The sequence below is a fragment of the Zonotrichia albicollis genome, chromosome 3 (genome assembly GCF_047830755.1).
Source record: "Zonotrichia albicollis isolate bZonAlb1 chromosome 3, bZonAlb1.hap1, whole genome shotgun sequence".
Classification (NCBI taxonomy): domain Eukaryota; kingdom Metazoa; phylum Chordata; class Aves; order Passeriformes; family Passerellidae; genus Zonotrichia; species Zonotrichia albicollis.
Genome location: NC_133821.1, coordinates 3,623,928 through 3,648,739, shown reverse-complemented (window position 1 = coordinate 3,648,739; position 24,812 = coordinate 3,623,928). Strand labels below are relative to the sequence as shown.

General features: G+C 43.8%; 1 protein-coding gene across 1 annotated transcript in view; it reads left to right on the top strand.

Moving 5' to 3' along the window:
* Positions 1-22,767, top strand: part of RP1L1 (RP1 like 1) — a 48,403-nt gene extending 25,636 nt beyond the window's left edge. Inside the window, exons 3-4 of the mRNA XM_074536491.1 lie at positions 11,924-12,092; positions 14,025-22,767. Of these exons, the coding sequence (XP_074392592.1) occupies positions 11,924-12,092; positions 14,025-21,370 (7,515 nt within the window). The 3' untranslated portion in view covers positions 21,371-22,767. The remainder of the gene's footprint in view (positions 1-11,923; positions 12,093-14,024) is intronic.
* The last annotated feature ends 2,045 nt before the right edge of the window (positions 22,768-24,812 follow it).

Here is a 24,812-nt window from a genome sequence, read left to right as displayed (position 1 = left end):
AATTCACACCATTTAATAGCAGGTTCAGAATGTCTCTTTTTCAGCCAGTTTTTCCTTGAATTCTTGAAAAACCAACACAAAAAAAATAAAAAGGAAAAAATTTCCTGTCCTATATGTTAATCAGTCTTTCATCAGTGGAAGAGATGTTCATAGACCTCAGAGTGTTTGCTCTTCAATCTCCTTTTGTTTCTTCTACTCTGTAATTCCAGATCTGAACTTAAATCCTAAAATGAGTTAAATCACCTCTATCCCAGTGGCTCTCTTTTCATCTGCTCCATTTTAATAGTTTCACCATTTTATAGAGTAAATTCAGGATGCTTCAAGATTACAAATCTTTATGTGGGTACAAGCTTGGACACACATGGAACAGGCTTGTTTTGTGTTCCTTTCACAGATTATTGATTTGAGAAAGTAGAGAAAAGGGATTTGTTCCTTTTGTAGTCCACAAATTTTTCCAGTACACCTCTAAGTTTAATTCAATCATAACTAAAAGTTAAATCATAGAATCTGAGAATTTTAAAGCCCTGATTCCCACAGAAGTACATCCAGTTTGGTTCTATTGGTATTTGCATATTTGTGTTTTCATTCTAACTCCTGAAGGCTTGAGTGAGGGTAAACCAGTATTTTGAATTCCTAAATTTCAAAAAGTTGGGACTAGGAAATCCCAGTCCCACTGAAGAAAGTAGCTGTGAAGTGTTTGAACACTCATTTATAATGGGCAAATAGCCCATTTTCCCAAATTAACCAAGATTTTTCTTGCCTAGAAATTTGATGACTATGGGACTGGAGAAAAAATTAGTTCTATTTTAGGTAACCAAAATCAGTTAAATTTTCAGCATGAAAAGAAGTGTAAATCATAAAGTTTTTTTCAGGTCAAGCCACTCTTTGGTGTTTTCCAGGTGATTAACTGGAAATAATTGGATTGACTGCCCAAATAGAGAAATTTGTTATTTAGGTTAACATTGACACGCAATCAACTGTCCAGTGAAACTCTGTGCACATTTTCCCACTAAAATACAGACAATCCTGGATTTAATTCATTAATTAATCTAAATCTGATTGTCTTACAAGGCATTTGGGATGGGGGGACCCTTTTGGACCCTCTTTATTAATTATAGAACAAAGGAAGAATGACTGAGACTAGTAATTTAAGCTAGGCCCAAGTTTTCATACCCTAGTTGCAAGTATTACAGATATTTAGATATTGGCAAACACAAGTATGGGACTTTACATCCATTAGCTGATGAGATGGTTGGAAATCACATATTTCCTAGTTTATACTGAGAACATCAGTTCTACACTAAAAAAAGAACCAGGTGTGCAGATATCTCACTAAAAAGAATAATTGTAGGTTATCTTCTCCATCAAATGACCTTTTGACTCCATTCTGGGAAGTTTTTTTACCACATAGTGGCTTTTCTTCCTCATGGTCTAAACCACAGGAATGCACCTCTCTTCAGATCCCCACCACCCGCCTCTGGAGAGGGAAGGATGTCTCTGGGGGCAAAGAGACAGAGATCACAGAAAGGGCAGAAATCCTCCCAGGCTGTAAGAAATGACGTGTAGGATAATGAGGCAGCGACAGAGGATTTCCCTTACAAATGGCAATTATCCAGGGCCCACCAGCTGAACAGTCATTAAGACGTTGTTAAGTCACAGGAACCCAGCACCATGACTGTGTCCAGGCACAGATGTCCTGATTCCTGAATCACTAGGCCTTCCTTTTACTGGCTGTCCTGAATTAAAACAAAAACCAAACCAAACTCTTCCTTAAAAGCCAACATTCCTCCTCACATGGCGTTTGAAACCACACTGTGAGATGGCAAATACTCTACATAGTTTATGGCTGCTGGTGGCAATTACCAAGAGCAGCTCAAATGGGATTTATCAGCCCTCAGAAGACTTTTCCAGGGGATGTGGCCAGTTTTATGTTTGTTGGAGTGAGGCCAAGGCTGAGATGTTTTTATGTTTGGGCGCACTCAAGGCTGACCGTAAGTTGTTACATTAAATGAGTGATTCTGATCCGGTTTTGTTGTGTGGAAAGGTCGAGTGGAAGACCAGAAAGACTCGATCTTGCCTCAGATTCTGCGAGTGAGAACGTTGCAGAAGGAGCACTGTGTGCCACTGAGTTTCCTTGAGGGATCAGAGAATTGCTGTATGGGTTAATCAGGGGAGCAATCACTGGGGAGGAGTTAAGGCATGTTTTTTCAGGCACCACAAAATGGGGACTGTAAAAAATTAGTTATTAGAAACTCCTTGGGGTAAGAACCCCCAGTTTTCTATTGTGTTTTTGTTAAATTTGGCATGGGCTGCACTTCGGCAAGACTAACCATTCTGGGACCATCTTTGTCAAATCAAGCCATCTTTGACCACATCCCAGTCTTGGAGAAAGACAAAATGGTCCAAATGAAGTGACTCCTTCCCTGGTGTATCTTCCCAGTCTCTAGCAACCCGTGGGATAAGATCTTCAGCCCAAAGCAGCACAATGAGCCCTCACAGCTATTTCAGTAGCCAGGAGAGTACCAGAGCACAGAATCTGGCACCAAATGGCACCATCTGTGGATAATCACACTTTGTAGCACACAAAATAGGGTCTAATTCTCACAAGGATGGCCACATTCAAGCCGCTTCTTAGAAAAGCTCCCTGGCGTGTGTTAACTCCCAGATCTGCCCAGGAATTGTTTGGGAGAATGCCAGTTGATCCAGGCTTTAAATGCTCTAAAAACCACTCTAAAAAGAGTGGTAGAGGCAACTCTGTTCCAGTGCCCTGGATCCAGAACTGATTTCATTTAGCAGTAAAGACAGAACTTTTATTTTTAGATTTTACTAGCCAAGCTGGTGTCCTAACTATTATTGCTGAGTAGTTCTTGATAATGACTGTATTTACAGCGACCTAGGGGTGCAAGGCCAGGAAACAGGCTTGTCTGACATATTTCCTGACTCAGATTTACACATCCATAGAGCCATTCCTGGGACATCTGTAGGCTGCCCGCAGGCATCCTCTCGGCCACTCATGTGGCTTTCTACCAAGATCATCTGTCTTAATGACAGGTGTCATCAAGAAGCTGATGGAAGTGCAGGAGGAAAACGGGATACATGGAGGCAGATAAGCTGGTTTAAAATGTGGTGTGTGTATATAAACAGTGGGAGAAGAGAGGTGATAATTTGCCCCCATGGGATCATTAATTTTCTGGTTGCCAGTTGACATATTCACTGTGACATTCAGTTTCTGTGCTCAGGTATGAAGGATTGCAATGAATTCCAGCCCCTGATCTGGAGCAAACTGTTGTTATCGAGTGAGCTGTGCCACTTTTCCACCCACCACGTGTGTGACTCACGGTCTAAAAACAAACCACAGGTTTCAGGTTCGATATTCTCTGATTCCGTGCCAAAACCACAATGACTCCAACGAGATTTACACAAGCGATCTGTAAACCTCAGCAAAACTTTCCATGAACCTCATCCACAAGAAGATTCGTATCCAGGTGTGTTCTGTGAACCTTTGAGATGCCCTGAGATCATCTGGCCAGGTGCCTTACAAGGCAGAGTTAAAGGGACCCCGTGTTTAGCGACTTTCTTATCTAACATCCAGCAAATCTGATACTTTCTTATCTACCATACACCAAATGCAGATGATTCCTTTAGCCTGAGGAGGTTTTGTTCTTTCAGTAATAATGGAGTGAAGTGTAATTGCTTTCTAATCCTTTTGAATTTAATCCAGGGCAAATACATTTCAAATAATGTTATTGACTCATGGAATCATGGAATATCCTGAGCTGGAAGCGACTCCCAAGGATCATGCAGTCCAACTCCTGCACAGGATCCCAAAAACCTCACTGTGTTCCTGAGAGTGTTGTCCAAACCCTCCTGGAGCCCTGGCAGCCTTCGTGGTATGGCCACTAATATTTCCTAATTTTTCCTAATAGCAATTTAGGAAATCCTACCACTCATTTATCTTGTCCTTATGGACTTCAATTATCCAGCCAAAAGTTTCTGCCATGCTATGGGTACCTCCTACAACTATTTTTGGCATTTCTGGGTTTTCCCCAGTACAAATGATTTTCTTTTGAAATGCAAATAGTTTCAAAAAAAAAAGGGAATTGAATTTTTTGTAGGTATAATTTTATCAAATTTAGATTTTTTCCATCTTAAATAAATTTTAGAAAGTACTTAGAGGAAAATTACTTCTATAGTTACCAATATATCGAAGCTTAGAACTGTGGAGAGATTACAGAGAGTTAATGAAGAAACAAAACACCCCAGACTTAAAAAAATACAGATTTGTCAATGCAACAAATGGCACAGAAGTGCATAACAGTAATTTAAACTTGATATAAAAATCCTGTATAGGGGTTTTATTTATGAAAAAAATGTATTGAGCCAATAAAAACAGCTCTGTGTCAGTAACAGGTAAACTGCTGGGAAAAATCAGCGTTCATCAGAAAAAGTTGTGTTACAAAATATGTCAAGAGGAATGTGAAGCTTTTCCTGTTGATGGTTCTCTTTATAGTGCAGAAAAGGAGCACTAAATAAAAGAGGACTTCAGGAGAGTTAGGATTTGTCAGCATGATCTCTCTATTTATTCATTTGCTGAGAGTACAAAAAATAGCAGAATTCCACCCTCTCCTGGAAAAACTGTGAATTTTCTGTAAGTACTTCCAGTAGAAATCACTGTTTCTTCAAAGAATTTTCACAGGGAAGACTGTGGGTTTTTTTCTTAGGGAAATTAGGTTTTACAAATACAGACTTGGGAGTCTTTAGCCAGTAAAAGGAGAGGAAAAGATAGAATTTTTACATTTGCATCAATTTTCTTCTTTCTTTTGGGCCTTGAACATGAAATTCAAAGGATTCTGCTGCAACTCTTAGCAAGGTCTGGAAGTAAAAGTAAAAAACCTTCCCACTTTTCCCATTTGTATCCTGGACTTTGCAAAATGAGAGTGAAACCTGGACTCAATAACAAAAAAATACTGAATTAAACCAAAATTTTCAGCTGAATGTGTCTCTCTTCATGCCCAGAGCTTCTGGAGATTTTACCTACAGTGTTTGTGCTAAGAGACATCCAACATGGCAAGACCATGGATCAATTCCCTATGGATCTGTGAGCTTGATCCAGGAGGGCTTTTATCCTCAATCTCATCTCCTAGAGATAATTGGAGCACAACTGTGTTGTCCTTCCCTCCTTTCCCCCACAATTTCCTACTGGAATAGCTGCTCATCCACAATGCAAATATTCTTCATATGCAAGGAGTGAGTTTAGACAACTTCTGGTCATGGGGAAAAGCTTGAACTCTCAAACTGGAACCTTCCCACTGACTCAGCCACCACAAGGCTGAGCACAAGAACCAAATGTTTCACATTTTTCATCGCACATCAATTTTTAAGTTAATCCTGCCCCAGGAGAGGATCAGGGCAGGCTCTTGGGGTGGAGTGGATGTTACTCTGAATCATCATTTTCAAAGGCTGGTGTTGGATGGACCAGATTAAATGAACCCAATGCCAAAGGGGCAGGTGGGGACTCTGATTTCAGTCAGAAGGTGAAAAACATCAGCAGCAAAACTTTTCTAGAAGGGCTGTCCTCTCTTCTCAGTTGGAATTTGCACCTTTAACAGCAGTTTGCTCTTTCTCTGGCTGCTTCACAGCTTGAACACCGTCAGACCTAATTTTGAGCTGGCAGGGTAGGTGGGGACAGAAAAGGCCATCAAAACTCGCCTATAAGGCCAGGGCAATGTGGACAGAGGCAGGACTGGTGGCATCCTCACACAATCAAAACTTCCAAACTGAACCAGGCTAGAAATCACTTTTCTTCCCATTTATATCCTCTTCACATGTTCCTTAAAAACAAGCTTTCTCCATGCCTTGTGACATGGAGTGACAAGGACATGGAGTGACAGGACAAGGGGGAATGGCTTCAGACTGACAGAGGGCAGGGTTAAATGGGATATTGGGAAGAAAATCTTCCCTGTGAGGGTAAGAAGGCCCTGGCACAGGGTGCCCAGAGAGGCTGTGGCTGCCCCTGGATCCTTGGAAGTGTCCAAGGCCATGTTGGATGGAGCTTGGAGAAACCTGGGATGATGGAAGGTGTCCCTGCCCATGGCAGGGGTAGAACTGGATGATCTGTGAAGCCCCTTCCCACCCAAACCATTTCATGATTCTGTGTGGATCTGGGGATCTGATATTTAATTAAGTTTAAGAAATCATGTGAGTTTTGATCTGGGAGATGCAAGGGATGCCGTGTGCTCTTTTCTGGACTATAATTTGGATGCTACTATTTCCAGAGGATTAGATCCATTTCCATGCAGCATTTCCTCTCTCCAAGTTCAGGATTGCCTCTTGTTCTGTGCTCCTCCTGATGACAGGGAAGAGCCTTCTGAGCCCTGCTAAAGTTAGAGAAAGAGAGAACAAGTCATGCACTTCTTGATCTCTTCCTCCTCCTTTTTTTCCACTACTTTACTAATTTGTATGTGGGCATGGAGTGGCAACACCCCATGATTCACCTTCTGACCACAGATTAGCCAGCCACTCCCCAGAAGAACCACTCTCTAATTCCTCTGGTGCAAAGTTTGGGGAAGGGAAGGGCACATAGGTTCTTTGCATGAACAAAATGCAAAATTCATTATCATTAAACCACGATACATCAGTTCAGAGCCTGGATGCCTCCGGATTGGATGTGGCACAACCACAAAACTGGGCTGTTCACACTCCAAGGAGGTGTTAATGGGAATGGAAGACAAATGGAGCTGATGGAAGAGCTCTAGGAAAGGAGGCAGTGAGACAGCACAAGGAATGGACTCAGCCCATTAGTCTGTTCCTGTTTCCAGCTTTTCCTGTTTCTCCCATGCATCTTTGCACTCCTTATAGATTTGTCCTCTGAACCATGTCCTGCATTATTTCCACATTCTAAGTCTCAGATGTCTTTGGCTGGCTGGCAACCAGCAGAGGCAGAGCAGGGGTGCCTCCTTCACTCTGCCTTCATCAGAAGCTGACATCTGTGCTCAGCTTCTGAGGTGAGCAAAGCTGAATGGTTCTTCTTTCTCTGGGAAGAGCCAGAGGGTGGCAGGTTCTCCACAACAACCAGCTGCTTGCTGAGATCACAGCAGCTGGTGGGTCCTGTACAGCAAAATTCATGGAGATAATCCATCCTCAGTGGATAGCAGTCACACTGGAAAGAAAAGGGGTATCTCAGAAGAGAGGATGTGTTTTCATTTATGCCTCACTTGAAATGACCATCCCAGTGGAGCTTAATGTCTGTAAATCATTTTTGTTGGAAAGAACATCAAAGTTTTTTGGACCAATCTATAAATGCCATGTCCCACTGGGGCAGGGAATTCCTCTGGTGGGGGATAATGAATCATAAACCATAGGATGGTTCGACTTGGAAGTGATCTTAAAGATCATCTTGTTCCAAACCCCTGCCATGGGCAGGGACACCTTCCACTAGACCAGGCTGCTCTAAGACTCATCCAAGCTGGGCTCTTGTCCAGACCTTCACTCACAACATCCATAATCCTCTTGGATCCTGATCCAGAGTCTGTGAAGGTAACCAAAGTTCTCTCCATCTATTACAGTGGGACTTGGATAAGGTTTTACAGTCAGATTGAGAAATTTTATTTAATTTTCAGGTATTACACAATAAAACTTTTATGGGAGTCTATTCCAGCCCAGCAAGTGCCAATTTATAGAGACTGATCCCATGCATTTTTGTGGATTTTTGTCTCTGATAATCCACAGCCTCAACTGTGACTGAGTTACATCAAGGGAACTCCAGAAAGGCCCTGAATGGATCCTGAGTGATCCAAAGCAACTCTTTGCTAACCCATCAAACACCTTTATCATAAGCCATTATTTCTCTTCCATTTTATTCCTAATTGTTCACTTAAAATATTCTTGAGGTTCCCATGTTTTGGGACTCAGCTTGCAAATGAAGATACCTCATTTTCTAACTTTATGAATGTGGTTGATGTTTCCTGCTGAGCTTTCTGCTCTCATATTTATCTTATACCCTGTCAGCCATCCTCAGGCACATGTTGGATACTCTAGAACATCTCAATTTTTTCTGTGAATCTACATTTCGACAACTGAGACGATTGACTATGTCATCAGTGAGAATCAGGCATGTCCAAAGGGAAATGTTGACCTGCATCAGGTGAAATTACCCGTCTCCTAAAAATATTGGCTGCTCTCCACCAAGTAGCCTTGATTGTAGATGACGAGTTACAATCCTGTGGGATGAATTAATGCAGAAATATTAGAGCAGGGCATTCTCTTCTCCATCACATCCCCTTCAGGTGACCACCAGATTTTAAGGATTTACAATCCATTGCCTCTGGGTGTATTTTCGCTAAATTGTGGTGGGATTTAATACTGTTTTCTCTGAATATCCTAGCATAGCTGCTCAGAAGTTGTGCTGTGGCAGCCTGAGGGAAGTGGGGAATCTGTTTGCCAGAAAAATCTGAGGTTTTACTATTGCTTTAAAGTCATAGAATTACATGGGCCTCACCCAGGACATACTGAGTGAGCTGCAAGTTGTTAAACATGCAAGAGGGGATGTGCTGTTCAGTGACAATTCAGCTCTAGTAAAGGATTTCATATTGATGGCTCTGAAAACAGATGTTCTCTGGAAATCCCAGGCAGTGTGTTGTGAGGATGGAACTCCTGCAGCTGCGTGGGAAGGCTCTGTATGGAGCAGATGGAATTAACTGCTATCCCAACCCTGCACTGCCCTGAAACAGTGGATGCTGCATTAAATCAATGTGAGAAATGGCATTTATTTAACCCTCAGAAAACATTCAGTTGTATTTCAAACTACCAAAATGTTTTTAGCAATGAGCATGACAAAGATGAATCTCTGGAATTATTGATTTAAAGAGATTAATCTTGCAAGACATTAGGAAGAAAATTGACATTATAGGTACAAACACAGCTAAAGTGCTGCTGATGTCAGAAACACCCTGTACTACAAATACAGACTATTTAAAGTGACATAACACAAGTGTATTCCATATAAAAGAATGTATATATTCCCCTAACTCAGCTGATTGAGCTCCATGGATCCCTGACTCTCTGTCATTGGCACCATCTATTTTCTGCACACACAGCACAGCAGTGATGAGTGTGATTGAAATACCTACACCCAGACATGGAACCACGTGAGAAAATGTGGACAAAAATAGCTTTCACTGAAAAAAATATCCTTTACAAATAGAACAGTTCCTAAACTTAGTGGGGCTTGAAAGACAAGATTCTTTTACTTTAGGGATAGAACACGTTTCCTGTCTATTTTTCTTTTTTTTTTTTTTCTCTTCCTATTTTTCCTTTTCTCTTTCTTTTTTTAAATCCTCACTTATTTTTCCTACTTTTATAAGATCAAGGGGAAATAGAACACAAAAGTAAAGAAAGAAATTAACAGAATTTCCTTTAAATTAATAAAGAAATGAACAGAATTTCCATTAACAGATGGCAAAAACCTACTCAAAATATTTGATTTATTAAATTCTAGGCTTTCTATAAACTTTTAAAGTGAGCTACAAAGCTATTTTCATTTGGACTATATAAAGGTTTTTTTTTTTAGTAATAGATGGACCAGAAATGGAGTGAACAGAAGCAAACTGAGATTTGTGGGATATTTTTCTGTGTCATGGTACCCATCACATGAATTTGGTAGTTTTGTTGCTTTGCAGAATTTAATGTACGTTTCAGTGAGGAAAACTCTTATTTTAGGTTTCATAGTAAACTGGATGGACCTAAAACACAAACATTGTTATAACACAAGCACAAAATATAAATTAATGGGAAGACAAAGGGTTTTTTTACTGTATTCCCATGAAAAAGTTGGTGCCATATGTTTTATTGCAAGAAATGCTTTCAGAAGTGATTAACTGGATCTAGAATGTTCTTCCATTTATCTCTGTCTTGCTCTTCCACCATCCATACATTTATTTGCACCAGATCCAACACCAATCCCTTAGTGCGTCTCACAGTCCTGGTGGGACATCTTGGAAAACCCCAGGAGCATCTCACAGACTGAGGGCTCCAAAGGGGCCCTGGTTCTTCATTCCTTGGCTGTAACAGTATTGAGAGGCTGAGGTCTTTCCTTTACACTGTTATTTCAGGCACACGTGACAACTACAGAACTGTCATCGCTGCTCCTCTGAGGTTCCTTATCTCGGTTCTCATTAAGAGGATGATGATTTAGTGACAGGGTGAGGTCGGGGTGCATCTTGATAAGCCCAACACCAGTGCTGGCTTGGTAACCCATGGCATGGTCACCTCTTGAAGGCTTCCCTATGCTTTAGAGATGTTCTCCTGAAGTAGCAGGCTGAGGAGGAAGGGACATCCCACGTTGTGGAGATGCACAAAGCTGCCAGAAATTGGCCACTCTAAAGTCCTCTCATGTGGTGGTGTTCACAGGGGTCCCAGGATGAGAGAAGAGACAAGGATCTGACTCCATGTTTCAGAAGGCCTGATTTATTATTTTATGATATATACTATATTAAAACTGTACTAAAAGAAGAAAGGGTTTCATCAGAAGGCTTACAAAGGAAAGGAAAAAGAATAGAATGATAACAAAAGCTCGTGACTCCCAGACAGTCCAAGACAGCTGGAATGTAATTGGCCATTAATTACAAACAACCAACACGGACCAATCAAAAATCCACCTGTTGCATTCCACAGCAGCAGATAATCATTGTTTACATTTTGTTTCTGAGGCCTCCCAGCTTCTCAGGAGAAAAAAATCCTAAGGAAAGAATTTTTCATAAAATGTGTCTGTGACACTCTCAGAGAGAAAGAGAGTCTTCTCTTTCTTTTGAAAGACATCAGGTATTTCACCTGAGAACTCAACTTCTGCCTTTCAAAGGAGAGGTTGCAGAAACAAGATGGAAGATAGGTTCAGGATCTGTCTGCCCAGTGCTTCCCACAGGACTGATTCCTGCTCTTTGAGAGAGACAAATGTATTTGGGTAAAAGCTGGATGGAGATCTGAGAAAATTCAGCTGAAGATGTCTCTGCTCATTGCAGGGTGTTGGACTGGATGACATTTAAAAAGTCCCTTCCAACTCAAAGTTTTCTGGGATTATACAGTTCCATGAGAAGTGACACATGAAGGACTTGGTGTGTGATCCAGGACCAGGCCATGTGGTGAGGACCAAGGATGCAAACCTGAGTTCTTGTAGAGGAATAAAGATTCCTTCACAGCACTTCCCAGGCTGGGGACAACACCCCTCATTGTCCAGCTCTGAGGCAATACTTGGGGTTATAACTGAAGCATTATTTGAGGGAATATTAAGGAAAGTCACAATTCTTGTCCCTCTTCCTGAAAAGGATCAACTAAGGGACAAGAATTGTGACTTCCCTTAATATTCCCTCAAACACTGAGGGAATTTTTCAGGTAATAAAAGCTGCCCTGTACAGAAATGAGAAGAATTTAAAGAGATTTTTATCATTCTCTGTAAAACAAACTGAAACACCTCCAGTTTCACCCTCTTCCTCACTACCACATGAAATATGCCCCATTTTTTTCCAGAATATGTGAAATTTTGTTAAATACATAATAAATGAGATATATCCTCCATTAGGCAATCTCTCCCAGACCTTCCCTATATTAGGAAATCTGATCGAAAACATAGCAGAACTTCTCTTTCAGTGGAGGAATTCATCAACAGGCTTGGTAGATCCCAAAGTTCTTCAGAACCACGTTTATTGTCATTGAATCACAGAATATCCTAAGTTGGAAAGGACCTACAAGGGCCATCAAGTCCAGCTCCTGGCCCTGCACAGGAAAGCCCCAAAAACAACATTGCATGCTTGAGACCATCATCCAAATACACTTTTATTTAGGTGGCAACACATTGTCAGTTGATTGCAGGTCAAAGAACCAAATTCTTGTGCCGGGGCTCATGGTGCTCCCCTTGCTGCTCCCTTTGCAGATTGACAGCATGCAGGCCCTGCTCCACTGCCCCAACGTGCTGGTGTGCGTAGGCCGGGAGCCCTTCAAACCTGTATCCATGGAGAATCTGAGGAAACACTCCGTGGAGAAGCTGCCCAACCTGCCTCCCCGCTCCAACAATGGCAACAATGTCAACGAGAACAATGACAGTAAGAAAAACCTCGGGCCTTGTCGGGCAGTCCTACCCACAGCCTGGGGATTGCAGGTCCCCATTGTGCTGCCCCAATGTATGGATTTCATGTGGAAAATGCACTTCCCTCTCCCTGCCTCCCAGGCCTTTCCATCCTCCCCTTCTTTTTCTCTGGTTTCCTTCTGGGATTTCCTCCCTACACCCCCTAGTCTTTCTTTTACATGCTCCCCATGTCTGGCTGACTTCCCTTCCTCTTTCATATCTCTGGGTCTCCTTTTCCTTCCAGAACTCCCTCCTTTCCTGTGTCTGTCCACCCAGACTCTGGAGATTTCCCACGAATCCTCTATCCCATCGTTGTCTGTCCTATCATGCCTTCCCTCCTGCACTTTCCTGCACCAGTACCAGAAGATGCCCAGGTTCTGCCAGCAGGAGACTCAGTTTCTCCTGCAAGTTACATCTGGCCTTTTGCAAACAAAGTGTGTTTTTATGGGAAAGATTATATTCAGGAAGATGTATGTTATGGATTATTCAGGATTATATTTTTTTGGCACCCCATCATGAGTTATCTAAGGTCACAGGTAATTAAACCAGCCACCCTCAGTAGCCTGGGAAAAGAAACTTCCCAATTCCAAAGGGCAATTAATCTCACCTGTATTAAGGATTTATTGTGGGATGAAATTAAGTGTGCCCTGGAGGTGTGTTTGTTTCTCTCCATTGTCAATACCAGAATCTTGGAAAGATTCATTTGTGTGTTGCCAACAACTTGAGGACAGAGGCATCCTATGCTCACTATCCAAGACATAAAAAAATTGGAGGAAAACATGGGAATAATCTGGAGCTTTGCCTGTCAAGAGACTGAGCAAATCCATCAGTTCAATCATTAGGATGGTCAGGGAAGAGCTATTTAATGTAATTTGGATGTGCTCCTCTTCAGCACTTCCTTCATAAAATGCCCTCCAGTCAGCTGCATCTCCATATGCCCATGGAGGCACAGAATTGTCTGGATAAATGTACAAGGAAATTTTGGACAAACATATACTCAAAATAAGACAGATGAATGTCTTGCAAGAGAGTCTGATAGCAATATATCCTGCTTGAAATGAAGGAACCTACACAAAACTATGCAGATCACTGCACGGGCCATAAAGATGTTCTTCCAATTGCAATTCCTAAATTCCCTTATTCTAACTCATTTATTCTACAACTCCCACAATTTCTCTTTGTAATTATCACCAGTTTACAATTCCTTTTTAAATTGTTGTTTATGTTTCAATAAGAATTATAATTACTCTTAGTGGCACACCCCTGCAGGGACTGAGTGTTGCTTTGGTCTACATGGCCACACATTTCCTGGAATATGAGTGGAGAAATGAATGCTACGCAATAAATGTACAACCAGCTAAGGAAGAGGGTCCCTTCTCCACATATTTTTCCCTGGTTAAATAAGAAAAATGAAAACTTTCACAGTTAAATAAAGGAATATTTGTAACATGAAAAAATGCCCGAACTCAGAGACTAAATTGCTCCATATGTATATATATTTTTGATTTTTCTTAATTTTACTTCCTGACATGCACTAAATAAAACAAAGTGTTTGTGTTTCAATTTATTTTTTTAAATAAATTTATGGTGTAGAAGATTTTATTACAGATTATTAATTCAAAATTTAAAATGTAACAAGGAAGTTGGACTAGATTATCTCCAGGGGTCCCTTCCAACATTAACTATTCTATGATTAGTGGGCATCACTCAGTCAAAGACAAATTTTCAAACTATGTAAATTGGCATAGGCTTGGCTTTTGAATGGATGAATGGAATAATGGATGAAGGGAATAATGGATGAATGGAATAACATCAGGATTCACTAGTTTGAGGGTTTGGCTTACATATCTTCTGTCATCTTTATGTGAGTTAACATCTTTCTCCATCTTTCTCTTCTTCACTCCTTTAGTGAACTTCGGACTGAAAGCCAAAAAAAGCGTTATCCATCCACGGTCAGCATCCAGCAACAGGTCCATGAGATTTTCCTTGTCATCAGAGAAGTCATACCCCAATGGCCTTGCTGCCTCTCCAGACAACGGGGGCCCCTTCTCCAATGGCTGCTCTCACCCAAAAGCTGGGGACCTGGTCCAGTCCCTGGTCAACGATGACATCGAGAAGCGGGTCCATGTGAACAAGGATGGGAGCTTGTCTGTGGAGATGAAGGTTCGCTTCCGTTTGCTCAACGATGAGACTTTGCAGTGGTCCACCCAGATCAAAAAGTCCAACCTGATGAACCAGCTGCCTTGTGAAGAGTCAGGAGTGGAGGAGGACAGCGGAGGAGATCCCCTACAGAAAATGAATCCAGAAGCCAGCTCGGAGGCAGATGACTCCTTATATCCCTGTGATATTGATTCCTACATGTCCAAACTTGAGGAATCAGAATATGACGAGGCCCACTGTCACAGCTGTGGAAAGAAACACCAGGACTATGACATTTGGAAGAATCCCATGCACATGTCCCAGAGGGAGGAGCCCGGCGTGCGAAGCACCTGGCACACGCACTCTTCGTGCTCCAGCACATCTTCCCGCAGGAGAGTAGTCCACAAAAAAATGACATCTGTGGATAGCATCCACACCACATCCAGTGAGGAATTCTCTGAGCACATTGTGAGAGAGTCCTCATCCTACTCAGAGACTATAAAGAACAGAGTGGCGTATCGATCTGTTAAAAAGTGTGTGTGCCGAAGTGATTTATCCACCGGTGCTTCCAATGGAGAAGAACAGCAGGAACACACCAGGACAAGCACAGGAAACAGCCAGAGGCCTTCATCCTTGGGCTTGATGTCACATTCAAGCTGTGAAAACAACCTGGATACTCAAGACAGCCCTGAAGACCAGGAGATCACCAAAATCATTTCACAGAATGAGGACGCAAATTGTTTTGAAGCTTCCTCTGTGAAGTGCTTGAAGGATGACCCAGAAGAGGTTGAAAGCAGCAGAGTTGGGAGTGTCATGTCCAGGTCATCTCTGCAGTCCAGGCAGAGTAAGAAGAACGTGTGTGAGGAAGTGAGCAGCGTGGGCAGGAGCATGTCCTCCTCAAGCCTTCAGAAGGCAAACCAGGGAGAGAACAGCCAGTGCTCCACCCCTGCCAACAGTGTGCACAGCAAGTCCAGTAACTGCACCACACCAAAGGAAAAGGCCGAGCAGGGTGACACCTCTGATGACAACCCAGTGGTGTCCTCTTTCTCCAGCGAGTCCTGCCCCAAGAAGGAGGCTGAAGAGGTGGAAGCAGACCAGGAAGAAAGCGAAGTCAATGAAGTCAGCTCAGTGTCAGCAAAAACAAAGCCAAGCCAATCAATCAGGGGTGAGAGCAGTGAAGGGGAACGATGCTCTACACAGGGAACCCACCGTTCCAAGGCTAGTGACAGGAGCAGCAAGAAAAGTGGCAGTGAAGAGAATGTTCCATGCAGTGTCTCTTGCTCTTCCAGAGGGTCCAAAAAGAGCAAACGCTCCCACGCTCATTTGGACGCACGGTCTGAAATATCAGTGTCTTCACTTGAATCAACTCTGAATAAAAAGAATTCCCTACGTACAGATGATGCAAGATCAGGCAGCAGGGCATCAATTTACTCCAAAAGCTCATGTGAAATCAAGAAAAAATCTGCTGGAGACACCATGTCTCATAAGTCAGGATCTCTTCACTCAAACATTTCATCTACCAGTGAACCAGAGGCAACTGCGGGTCCTGCTGAGGAGGAGACCTCAAAAAGTACTGCCAATGGCTACAGTGAAAGTTCAAAAAGCTCAAAGAAAAGAAGCCATAAAGAAGAAAACAGCAAGCCATCATCCCTCTGCTCAAGTCTTTCAAGTCCTAATGAAAAATCTGGAAAGGGTCATGCCAAGATTAGTTCTGAACCCTCTTCTTCAAAACAGGGAAGCATGAGTGGGAGTGTATGTTCAAAAGTTGACCACCCAAGTGAGGATGGGGTTAGGAATGGAAAACCCACAAGTAGCTCCTCAAGAGTCTCTTCAAAGTCAGAAATAAAAGATAAATGCGTGTTGACCCAGATATCCCAGGAAACTGATGATAGGTGTTCACAATCAAACATGTCTCTGTCTTCAAAATCAAGACAGACAAACAGGAAAAATCTTCGTGTGAAGGTGTCAAATTCCAGCCGGGCATCGGTGTCAGAGACTATGTCAGTGTGCAGTCTGCAATGCCCTGCCCCACCAAAAGGGAAGCCAAAGAGAAAAAATATCCGTGCGACCATTTTGAAGAATTCCTCCATCAGCAGCATCGGCACCGAGTCCGTGCTGACCGCAGGGAGAGAGCAGAAAGAAATTGTGGATTCCTCCAAAGCAACTTCCTACGGCTCTAAATCTGCTGCAACTGAAGGAAATGGTCAGAATAATAAAGAGATTGATGATTCTTGCAACAAAAAAACAGAGGAAGAGGTAGAAGACGCAGGTGTTCAGGAGGAAGGAGGTGATTTAATGCCATCAGCTCTACCAAATGCATCTCCAGAAGAAGTTGTGCAAGAGTGGCTCAGGAAAATCCCTTCGGAAACATTGCTCATGAAATATGAAATGGAGGATGATGGAGAAGAGGAACATGCAGAGTCAACCACTGAGGTGTCTCACTGTACAAATGCTGAGGAAGCCCCAGAGGAGGAAAAAGCTGAGGAGAAGAATGAAGAAGAGGAGGCTGAAAAGGATGAAGCAAAGGAAGAAGAAAAGGATGAAGCAAAGGATGAGGTGGAAGAAGAGAAAGCAGAAGACACAGCTGTTGTTGAAGAGGCTGAAGAATGTGTGAACCAGGAAAAAATCTCTGAGGTTCCACCTGAAGCTGCTGAGGCTGAGCAGGCAGAATGCAACAAGTCAGTTACATCCAGCCAAAACAACAACAAGAGAGACCTTCCAACCTCTGTCCAAACATCTGTCCAGATCATGAAGGCCTTGCTCAGTTCAAAGCATGAGACCAAATTTGACCGATCAAATAGTCTGCCTGAAGTATCCCCCACAATGGGGAGGAAACTGAGTAACTCTGCCAACATTTTGATTACTTGTCTTGCCAGCCTCCAACTCCTTGATGAAGAGTCAGAGGATCCATCAGAAAACTCAAAACATTTGAATAAGTCAAGGTATACAGAGCTGCTAAATATTTTTCAAGCCCTGTGGTTTGGGTGCACTGCTGAAAGGAGCGGCCCGAGCTCAGATCAAGAGGCAAGCAAGGTGGCAATGCCAGTGTCTGGGTCTAAAGCCCCAAAATCCATGGATCACGCCTTCACTCCCATGTCCTCCTCTGGGGTTGATGTTTGCAGTTGCTCTGGTGGCTCAGGAGAAGAGTGCACAGCTGGTGCCACGTTGGTGGCACAGAAAACCATGGAATGCAAAACAGCCGAGCAAATGGAAAATGCAGAGACTGGCACAGAAGTGACTGAGGTCGAGGAGCAAAGTAAAGAGGAAGAGCAGCCATCCCGCCCTTCCACAGCCTGCTCAGAGGCAAAAGGTGAGGAAAAAGCAGAGTCTGCTAGAGAGGAGTCTGTAATCCAGGCAGAAGAAGAGAATAAGGAGGATCAGGGCAGTAACTGTGAGCATGATCAGGGGGAAGGAGGAGAAAATGAAAACGAAGAAGAAAACAAATTAGTTGAAACTGGAGAACAAGAGGAAGCTGAAGCTGTGACTGATGAAGTCCCACAAGAAAACCCTGAAGAAGAGGCTGACCTGCCAGAGGCCACTGGTGATGAAGAAAACCCTGAAGAAGAAGCTGACCAGCCAGAGGCCACTGGTGATGCAAATGTTGGTGATGCCGATGTTGGGACGGAGCTGAAAGAGGAGGTGCAGGAGCAGCCCCAAGAAGAGTCACCAAATGATCCCGAGCCCAAAATCGATACATCCACCAGTGTGGGCACATCCCTTGTCCAGCAAAACTCCATGGATCCAGACCCAACCTGGGTCCTGAGACTGCTCAAGAAAATCGAGAGGGAGTTCATGGCTCACTATGTCAATGCCATGAATGAATTTAAAGTCAGGTGGAACCTGCAGGACAATCAGCAGATGGATGCAATGATACTGGAGCTGAAGGAGGAAGTGAGTAAAAGGATACAAAAGAGCATAGAGAAGGAGTTGAGGAAGATCAGAAGCAGAGCAGGAAGGAGGATGCCGAGACCTCCAGAGGGGCCACCCACACGTGAGTCCAAACTCCAAACCGAGCAGAGGAGATGGAGACTGCAAACTATGCATAAAAAGTCCCTCTTTGGGGACAAGAATGGTGCCCAGATGAGGCTGGAGGAGACATCAGACTTATCATTTGATGTAGATAATGACTTTAACCTCAGTGCAGCTTTGGAGGACAGCATGAGCAAACAATCCAGTGAGGAGGAATATTGTCCATGTGACTCTTGTGTGAGGAAAAAACTGGCTTCCAGGCCTGCCAGAGCCCCTGTGGTGGCCACCAATGCCCCAGTGATGAAAGCCTTTGATTTGCAGAAAATCTTGAGGCTGAAGAAGGATGGCAATGAGGAAGCTGTTGTTGCAGAAGCAGCCCAGGACACCAAAACACTTCCCAATGGTTCTGTGGAAGAAGGGGCAGAAAACGAGGAGAAGGATGAGGAGCAACCTCAGGCAGGTGAAACAGAAGCAGAGGAAGAAGAAGGAAAAGAGCCAGAATTAAATGAAGATGATGGCACAACATTGAATGGAGATGGAGAAGAAACTGAAATAGCAGAGAGTCAAAACACTGAGATGGAAGATGAGGCCAAAACTGAAGAAACCAAAGAAGAAGAAGCAGAAGAAGAAGGGGAAGAAACAAAAGAAGGAGAAGAAGAGGAAGCAAAAGAGGAGGAGGAAGAGAAAGAGGAAGAAGAAATAGCTAAGGCTAAAGAGGAGGGGGAGGAAATAAAAGAGGAGGAGGGTGAAACTAAAGAAGAAGATGAGGAAGTAAAAGAGGAAGAAGCAGAGGAAAGTAAGGAGGAAGAGGAACTAAATGAGGAGGAAGAGAAGGAAGTGGAAGAGGGAGTGAAGGAGGAGGAAGAAACAAAGGAGGAGGAAGGGAAGGAGGAAGATGAAGAAGGAAAGGAAGAAGAAGAAGGGAAAGAGGAAGAGGAAGGGAAGGAAGGAGAGGAAGAAGCAAAAGAGGAGGAGGAGGAAGCCAAGGAGGAGGAGGAAGAAACCAAAGAGGAGGAGGAAGAAGAAGCAAAAGAGGAGGATGAAGAAGACAAAGAGGAGGAGGAAGAGGCCAAAGAGGAGGAGGAGGAAGCAAAAGAAGAGGAGGAAGCCAAGGAGGAGGAGGAGGAAGAAGGGAAGGAGGAGGAGGAAGCAAAAGAGGAGGAAGAAGAAGCAAAAGAGGAGGAGGAGGAAGGAAAGGAGGAAGAGGAAGAAGCAGAAGAGGAGGAAGGGAAGGAAGAAGAGGAAGAAACAAAAGAGGAGGAGGAAGCAAAAGAGGAAGAAGAAGAAGCAAAAGTGGAGGAGGAGGAAGGGAAGGAAGAAGATGAAGAAGCCAAAGAGGAGGAGGAGGAAGCAAAAGAAGAAGAGGAGGAAGCCAAAGAGGAGGAGGAGGAAGAAGGGAAGGAGGAAGAGGAGGAAGCAAAAGAAGAGGAAGGGAAGGAGGAAGAAATAGAAGAAGCAAAAGAAAAGGCAGAAGGGGAGGAGGAAGAAGTAGAGGAGGGAGATGAAGAAGCAGAAGAAGAGGAAGAAGCCAAAGAGGGAGAGGAAGAAGCTAAAGAGGAGGAGGAGGAGGAGGAAGGGAAGGAGGAAGAGGAAGAAGCCAAAGAAGAGGAGGAAGAAGTAAAGGAGGAAGACAAAGAAGCCAAAGAAGAAGAGGAAGAAGAAGAGGAAGAAGAAGAAGCAAAAGAGGATGAGGAAGAAGCCAAAGAGGGGGGGGAAGAAGAAGAGGAGGAGGAGGAAGAAGCAAAAGAAGAGGAGGAGGAAGGAAAGGAGGAAGAGGAAGAAGCCAAGGATGATGAGGAAGAGGAAGAAGCAAAAGAAGAGGAGGAAGAAGGAAAGGAGGAAGAGGAAGAAGCCAAAGAGGAGGAAGAAGAAGAAGAAGGGAAGGAGGAGGAGGAGGAGGAAGAAGCAAAAGAAGAGGAGGAGGAGGAAGGAAAGGAGGAGGAAGAAGCCAAAGAGGAGGAGGAAGAAGTAAAGGAGGGAGAGGAAGAAGCAAAAGAAGAGGAGGAGGAAGGAAAGGAGGAAGAAGTGAAAGAGGAGGAAGAAGATGTGAAAGAGGAGGAAGCAGAAGAGGAAGAAGAGCAAAAAGAGGAAGAAGAAACAAAAGAGGAGGAAGGGAAGGAGGAAGAGGAAGAAGGAACAAAGGAAGATGAGGAAGAAAAGGAAGATGAGGGTCAAATAAAAGAGGAGCAGGAAGTTGAAGAGGAAGAAGCAAAAGAGGAAGAAGAGGGAGAAAAAGAGGAGGAAGAAACAAAGGAGGAGGAGGAAGAAAAAGAGGAAGAGGAAGAAGAAGAAGAAGAAGCAGCTCAAAATGAAGAGCAAGAAGCTGAAGAAAAGTCTGAAGGTGAACAGGAAGGAGAAAATGAAGCTGAAGAAACAGAGGGGCCAGGGGATGAGGAAGTCGTGGCTGATGATGAGGCAGAGACATCAGAATGCAGAGGAGATGCTGAGGGCTCTGGAACTGACAACAATCCTGAGGGAGATGCTGTGGAAGGAAATGAAGAAGCTGAGCAAGATGAAGCTGAGGCAGAAGAAGATGCAAAACCAGAGTCAGGAGATGAGGCTGAGGAGAAAAGCAGTGAAAAGGGTGAGAATCCTGATGAGAATGAGGAACCCACTGGGGATGACCCTGAGAATGCACATGAAAAACACGAAGACCAAGGCAACAACAAAGTTTCTGAGAAAGCCTCAAAGACCAAAGGTAAGAGAACCAACAAAAGGTTAGAGACTCTGAAAAAATCCACGGCCTTTTCTTGTTATTCTTCTGTCGGAAACTTCTCACAGCAATCCCAGAAGGGGTCTGATGATGAAGAGGAAAGAGTAGATGAAGAGGAAGGAGGAGTCAAAGAGGAAGGAATAGCTGAAGAGGAGGCAGTTGAAGAGGAATGCAAAGGTGATGATAACCCCACCAATGACCACCCAAATGGAGAAGTTCGAAGTGATGAGAGCTCCAAACCCTCTCAGATGTATCCCGACAGTGACGAAGAAGAAGAGGACAAAGAATCTTCAGGTTCTGATCCCGTGGGAGTTGAGGAGCACCCAGATGCTGAAGGTGCAGATCCAAAGGAGGCTGAAAACACTGAGGAATTTCAGGCTGCTAAAAAGAAAGAAAACTCTGATGAGATTGACCAGGATGACCTGGACTTCTAGAACTGCTGACTAAAAACTGACTTTTTCTTTCTTTCTTCCTTTCTTTCTTTCTTTTTTAAAAGTATATTTTCATTACATATCTCAGCATCTCTGGTGAGTTGAGCCCTCATAATCGGCTTTTCTTCTGAGCTAAATGTGTTAAACTCAATCTTGAATCCTATGAGTAATGTTGCAATTACCTGCCCTCATTTCTAGAGGGCTAGTAGCTCATTAATATCCTGTGGTCTCAATAGATAGGTGGTTTGGGGAAAGGGAAGGCTGTTTTGTTTGGGATACCTTCTAGCTCCCACCCTTTAAGCCATGCTGTTTGCTGCTGGAGTGATCTGTGGCTCTGCTGGGCATCGTCTCTGGGTGACCTTGGGATGCCTTTCACCTGCTGCACGCCATTTTCCTGGAGAGATTGCCAATCCACAGAAACACGACAAAATCAGGATTCATTGCCAAAGTCTGGTCAGAGCCCACAGAGATGTACATTGATGTACATTCATCTTCCTCCCTACCCCACCTCCCCTATACCCTATATATTTATCTTGTCCTCACCTACCCCACCTCCTCTGTACCCAGAAAAAAGTGTCTGAGGTAGCAAAGATTTACCCCATTTCCCTCTTTTTTTTTCCCTTTAGTTGATGTTGAGCTCATTGCTCATTTCACTGGAAGCCTCAACGTGGAGAAAGGTCTTTCCAGTAGATCCTCTTCCAGACCCCATCTCTTTGTACTGTGCTCATCACTGTAGTGGTAGATAAAAAAGATTAGTTAATTCACCCTGTCAAGTCTCTCAACTCAATAATGACCAAATTAGGGATAGATCCAATCCCTTGTGATGTCCTTTTCTATGCCAATGATGGTATTGAAGCACTTTACAACCAGCTGGGATCCCTCGCACAATTTTGCACGAGGCCCTGTTCTGGAGCTGATGGGATTTGCAATGGCTTGATGCCCCATCCTTGCACACAAAATTTAAACTAATTTCCCCTTTAACATGGAAAAGCTTTGGGCATTTGTGCTGCAGCAAACAGCTGGAAGAGGCTGAAGCATTTATTGAAGAGCTTGGACTTTACAAACCACAATAGAACTGCAAACTTCATTTAGCAAATGTTTTTTACCAGATTGTAACTTTTTTCTTTTTCTTTTTCCCTTCCTCTGGGAAAATATAAACATTTCTGGATGAATGCCCAACTAATGCCAGGAGAAGTTTGACCATACCTCAGCTGCATACTTGTGTAAAACTCTTAGGGACACAGTTCATTTTATCAAAAATTTGCAGGGAGAATGAAAGAGAGGGGTTGAAAACAAAATGCCTTAAATTGTATGGAGAAAAAGTATGTGTGTAGTGTTGTGTTGGGTTTGTGAAGATGTATGCTAACGTGCTTAAATAATCAGTATTCCAAATTAAATAATTCCTGTGGTTTTCATTTCTAGAATCCATTTTTCAAACTTACAGCCAGAAATAAGATTCATTTCAGTCAAATGAAGAACTGGGTTCAGCTCCAGAGGCAAACACCTAATTTTGGGTCTCTGAGGAGCAGGGGAGTTTGGGAGAAGGCAGTGGAGAGCTGGATCTCAGCTGAGTTTTTCCCACAAGGGCTGACAATGCCTTCAGGAAGATCATCCAGGGACAACAGCACCATCCTCTAGATGGAGAAGTTAAAATAGCCGTCCTCAAAAGAAGGACAATCCTATCTGTGAGCCTCATGGAGTCGCAGAATGGTTTGGGTTGGAAGGACCTCGAACATCATCCATTTCCAACCTCCTGCCATGGACAGGGACAACTTCCACTATCCCAGATTGCTCCAAGCCCTGTCCATCCCTGGACACTTCCAGGGATCCAGGGGCAGCCACAGCTTCTCTGGGCACCCTGTGCCAGGCCTCCCCACCCTCACAGGGAAGGATTGCTTCCCAATGCCTAACTTAAATCTCGTCTCTTTCAATTTTTATGCATAAAGTAATCAAGTCCAGAGCATCAGGTCCAGCTGTTAACCCAGCACTGTCAAACCCACCACTAAACCATGTCCCCAGATTCTACATCATGTACAGAACACTTTTGGTTTCATAATCAGATTTGTGACACATCAGTCCATGCAGGATTCCAAAAAGAGCTGCGCCTGGTAGTCACAGCTCTGATCCTGACATGAGGAACAGACTGGAAGTGGTACATGTTGAGTGAACTCTAAACATTCCTGGTGAAATGTGTCCCCCCTGAAACATCCAGACTCCCACCCTAACCAGCAGAGAGAGAGGGGCAAACCCTGTGATTCATCTGCAGCTCCCTTAGGAGGAGAGGGACTGCACTGCCAGCAGGCACATTTCCACCTGCAGAGTGCACAGGGAACCTAGACAACCTCCTCAGATAAAAATCACACAAACACAGAATAATTAGGTTCTAAAAGACCTCCAAGACAATCAAGTCCAACCTGTGACTGACTCCACCTTGCCGCCCAGACCAGAGCACTGAGTGCCTCATCCAGTCATTCCTTGGACACCTCCAGGAGTGGGGACCCCACCACTCTCCTGGGCACCCCTTCCAAAATGTCCCAATGGGAAGAGCTGATTTTACTGTAGTTATTCTAAAGCATCTTATCTTCATGACTTTCAGGCTGTCAGGCAACAGCTCAAGCCAGTCATTCCATGGAAGTTTTAAAAGTTGGGGGTTTTTTGGCTCCAAGATAACATGGGGAATGGCTTCAAACTGAAAGAGTTTAGGTTGGATATTAGGAAAAAATTCTTCCTGTGAGGGTGATGAGGTCCTGGCACAGGGTGCCCAGAGAAGCTGTGGCTGCCCCTGGATCCCTGGAAGTGTCCAAGGCCAGGTTGGATGGGGCTTGGAGCAACCTGGGATAGTGGAAGGAGTCCCTGCCCATGGCAGGGGTGGGAACTGGGTGATCTTTAATTTCCCTTCCAACCCAAACCATTCTGGGATTCTATGCCTGCCTTTCTGTGCTATTGCTTAAAGTCACTGTTGGAATTTAACAGGTTAGGGAAAGGGCAAACATTTCCCAGGATTTCTCCTGCAGCTGCTGACTTTGATCACTTTAAAGCTGCTTACACAGTCAACGCCACGCCCTGCTCATGTTGAATCAGTCAGTTCCTCACCTTGCAGCACGGGCAAGGAGAAAGAAACAAAAAGGAACACAAAAATGCAGCTGTCAAATGATGAAAACTGAAATCACCCAAGGTCCTGCCCAGGAGACCTGTCCTACTCACATCTGTGTTTGTCACCATGTCTGGGCAGTGACTCACACATGTGCCAGTCACAGCCAGGACAGAGTGAGTTCTGCTCACCAAAATCCCCACTCAGAGGGGCCAGGGAGCAGCCAGTGGGGATCCAAGACAGATGTTGCTGAAGGAGGTGCCTCCTTCCTCCCCTAGCCTCATCCAGGATGGCCCAGAGAAGGAAGCAAGCAGCTGGAAAGGATCCCTCACAGCCACATCCCTGCTGCTTGCT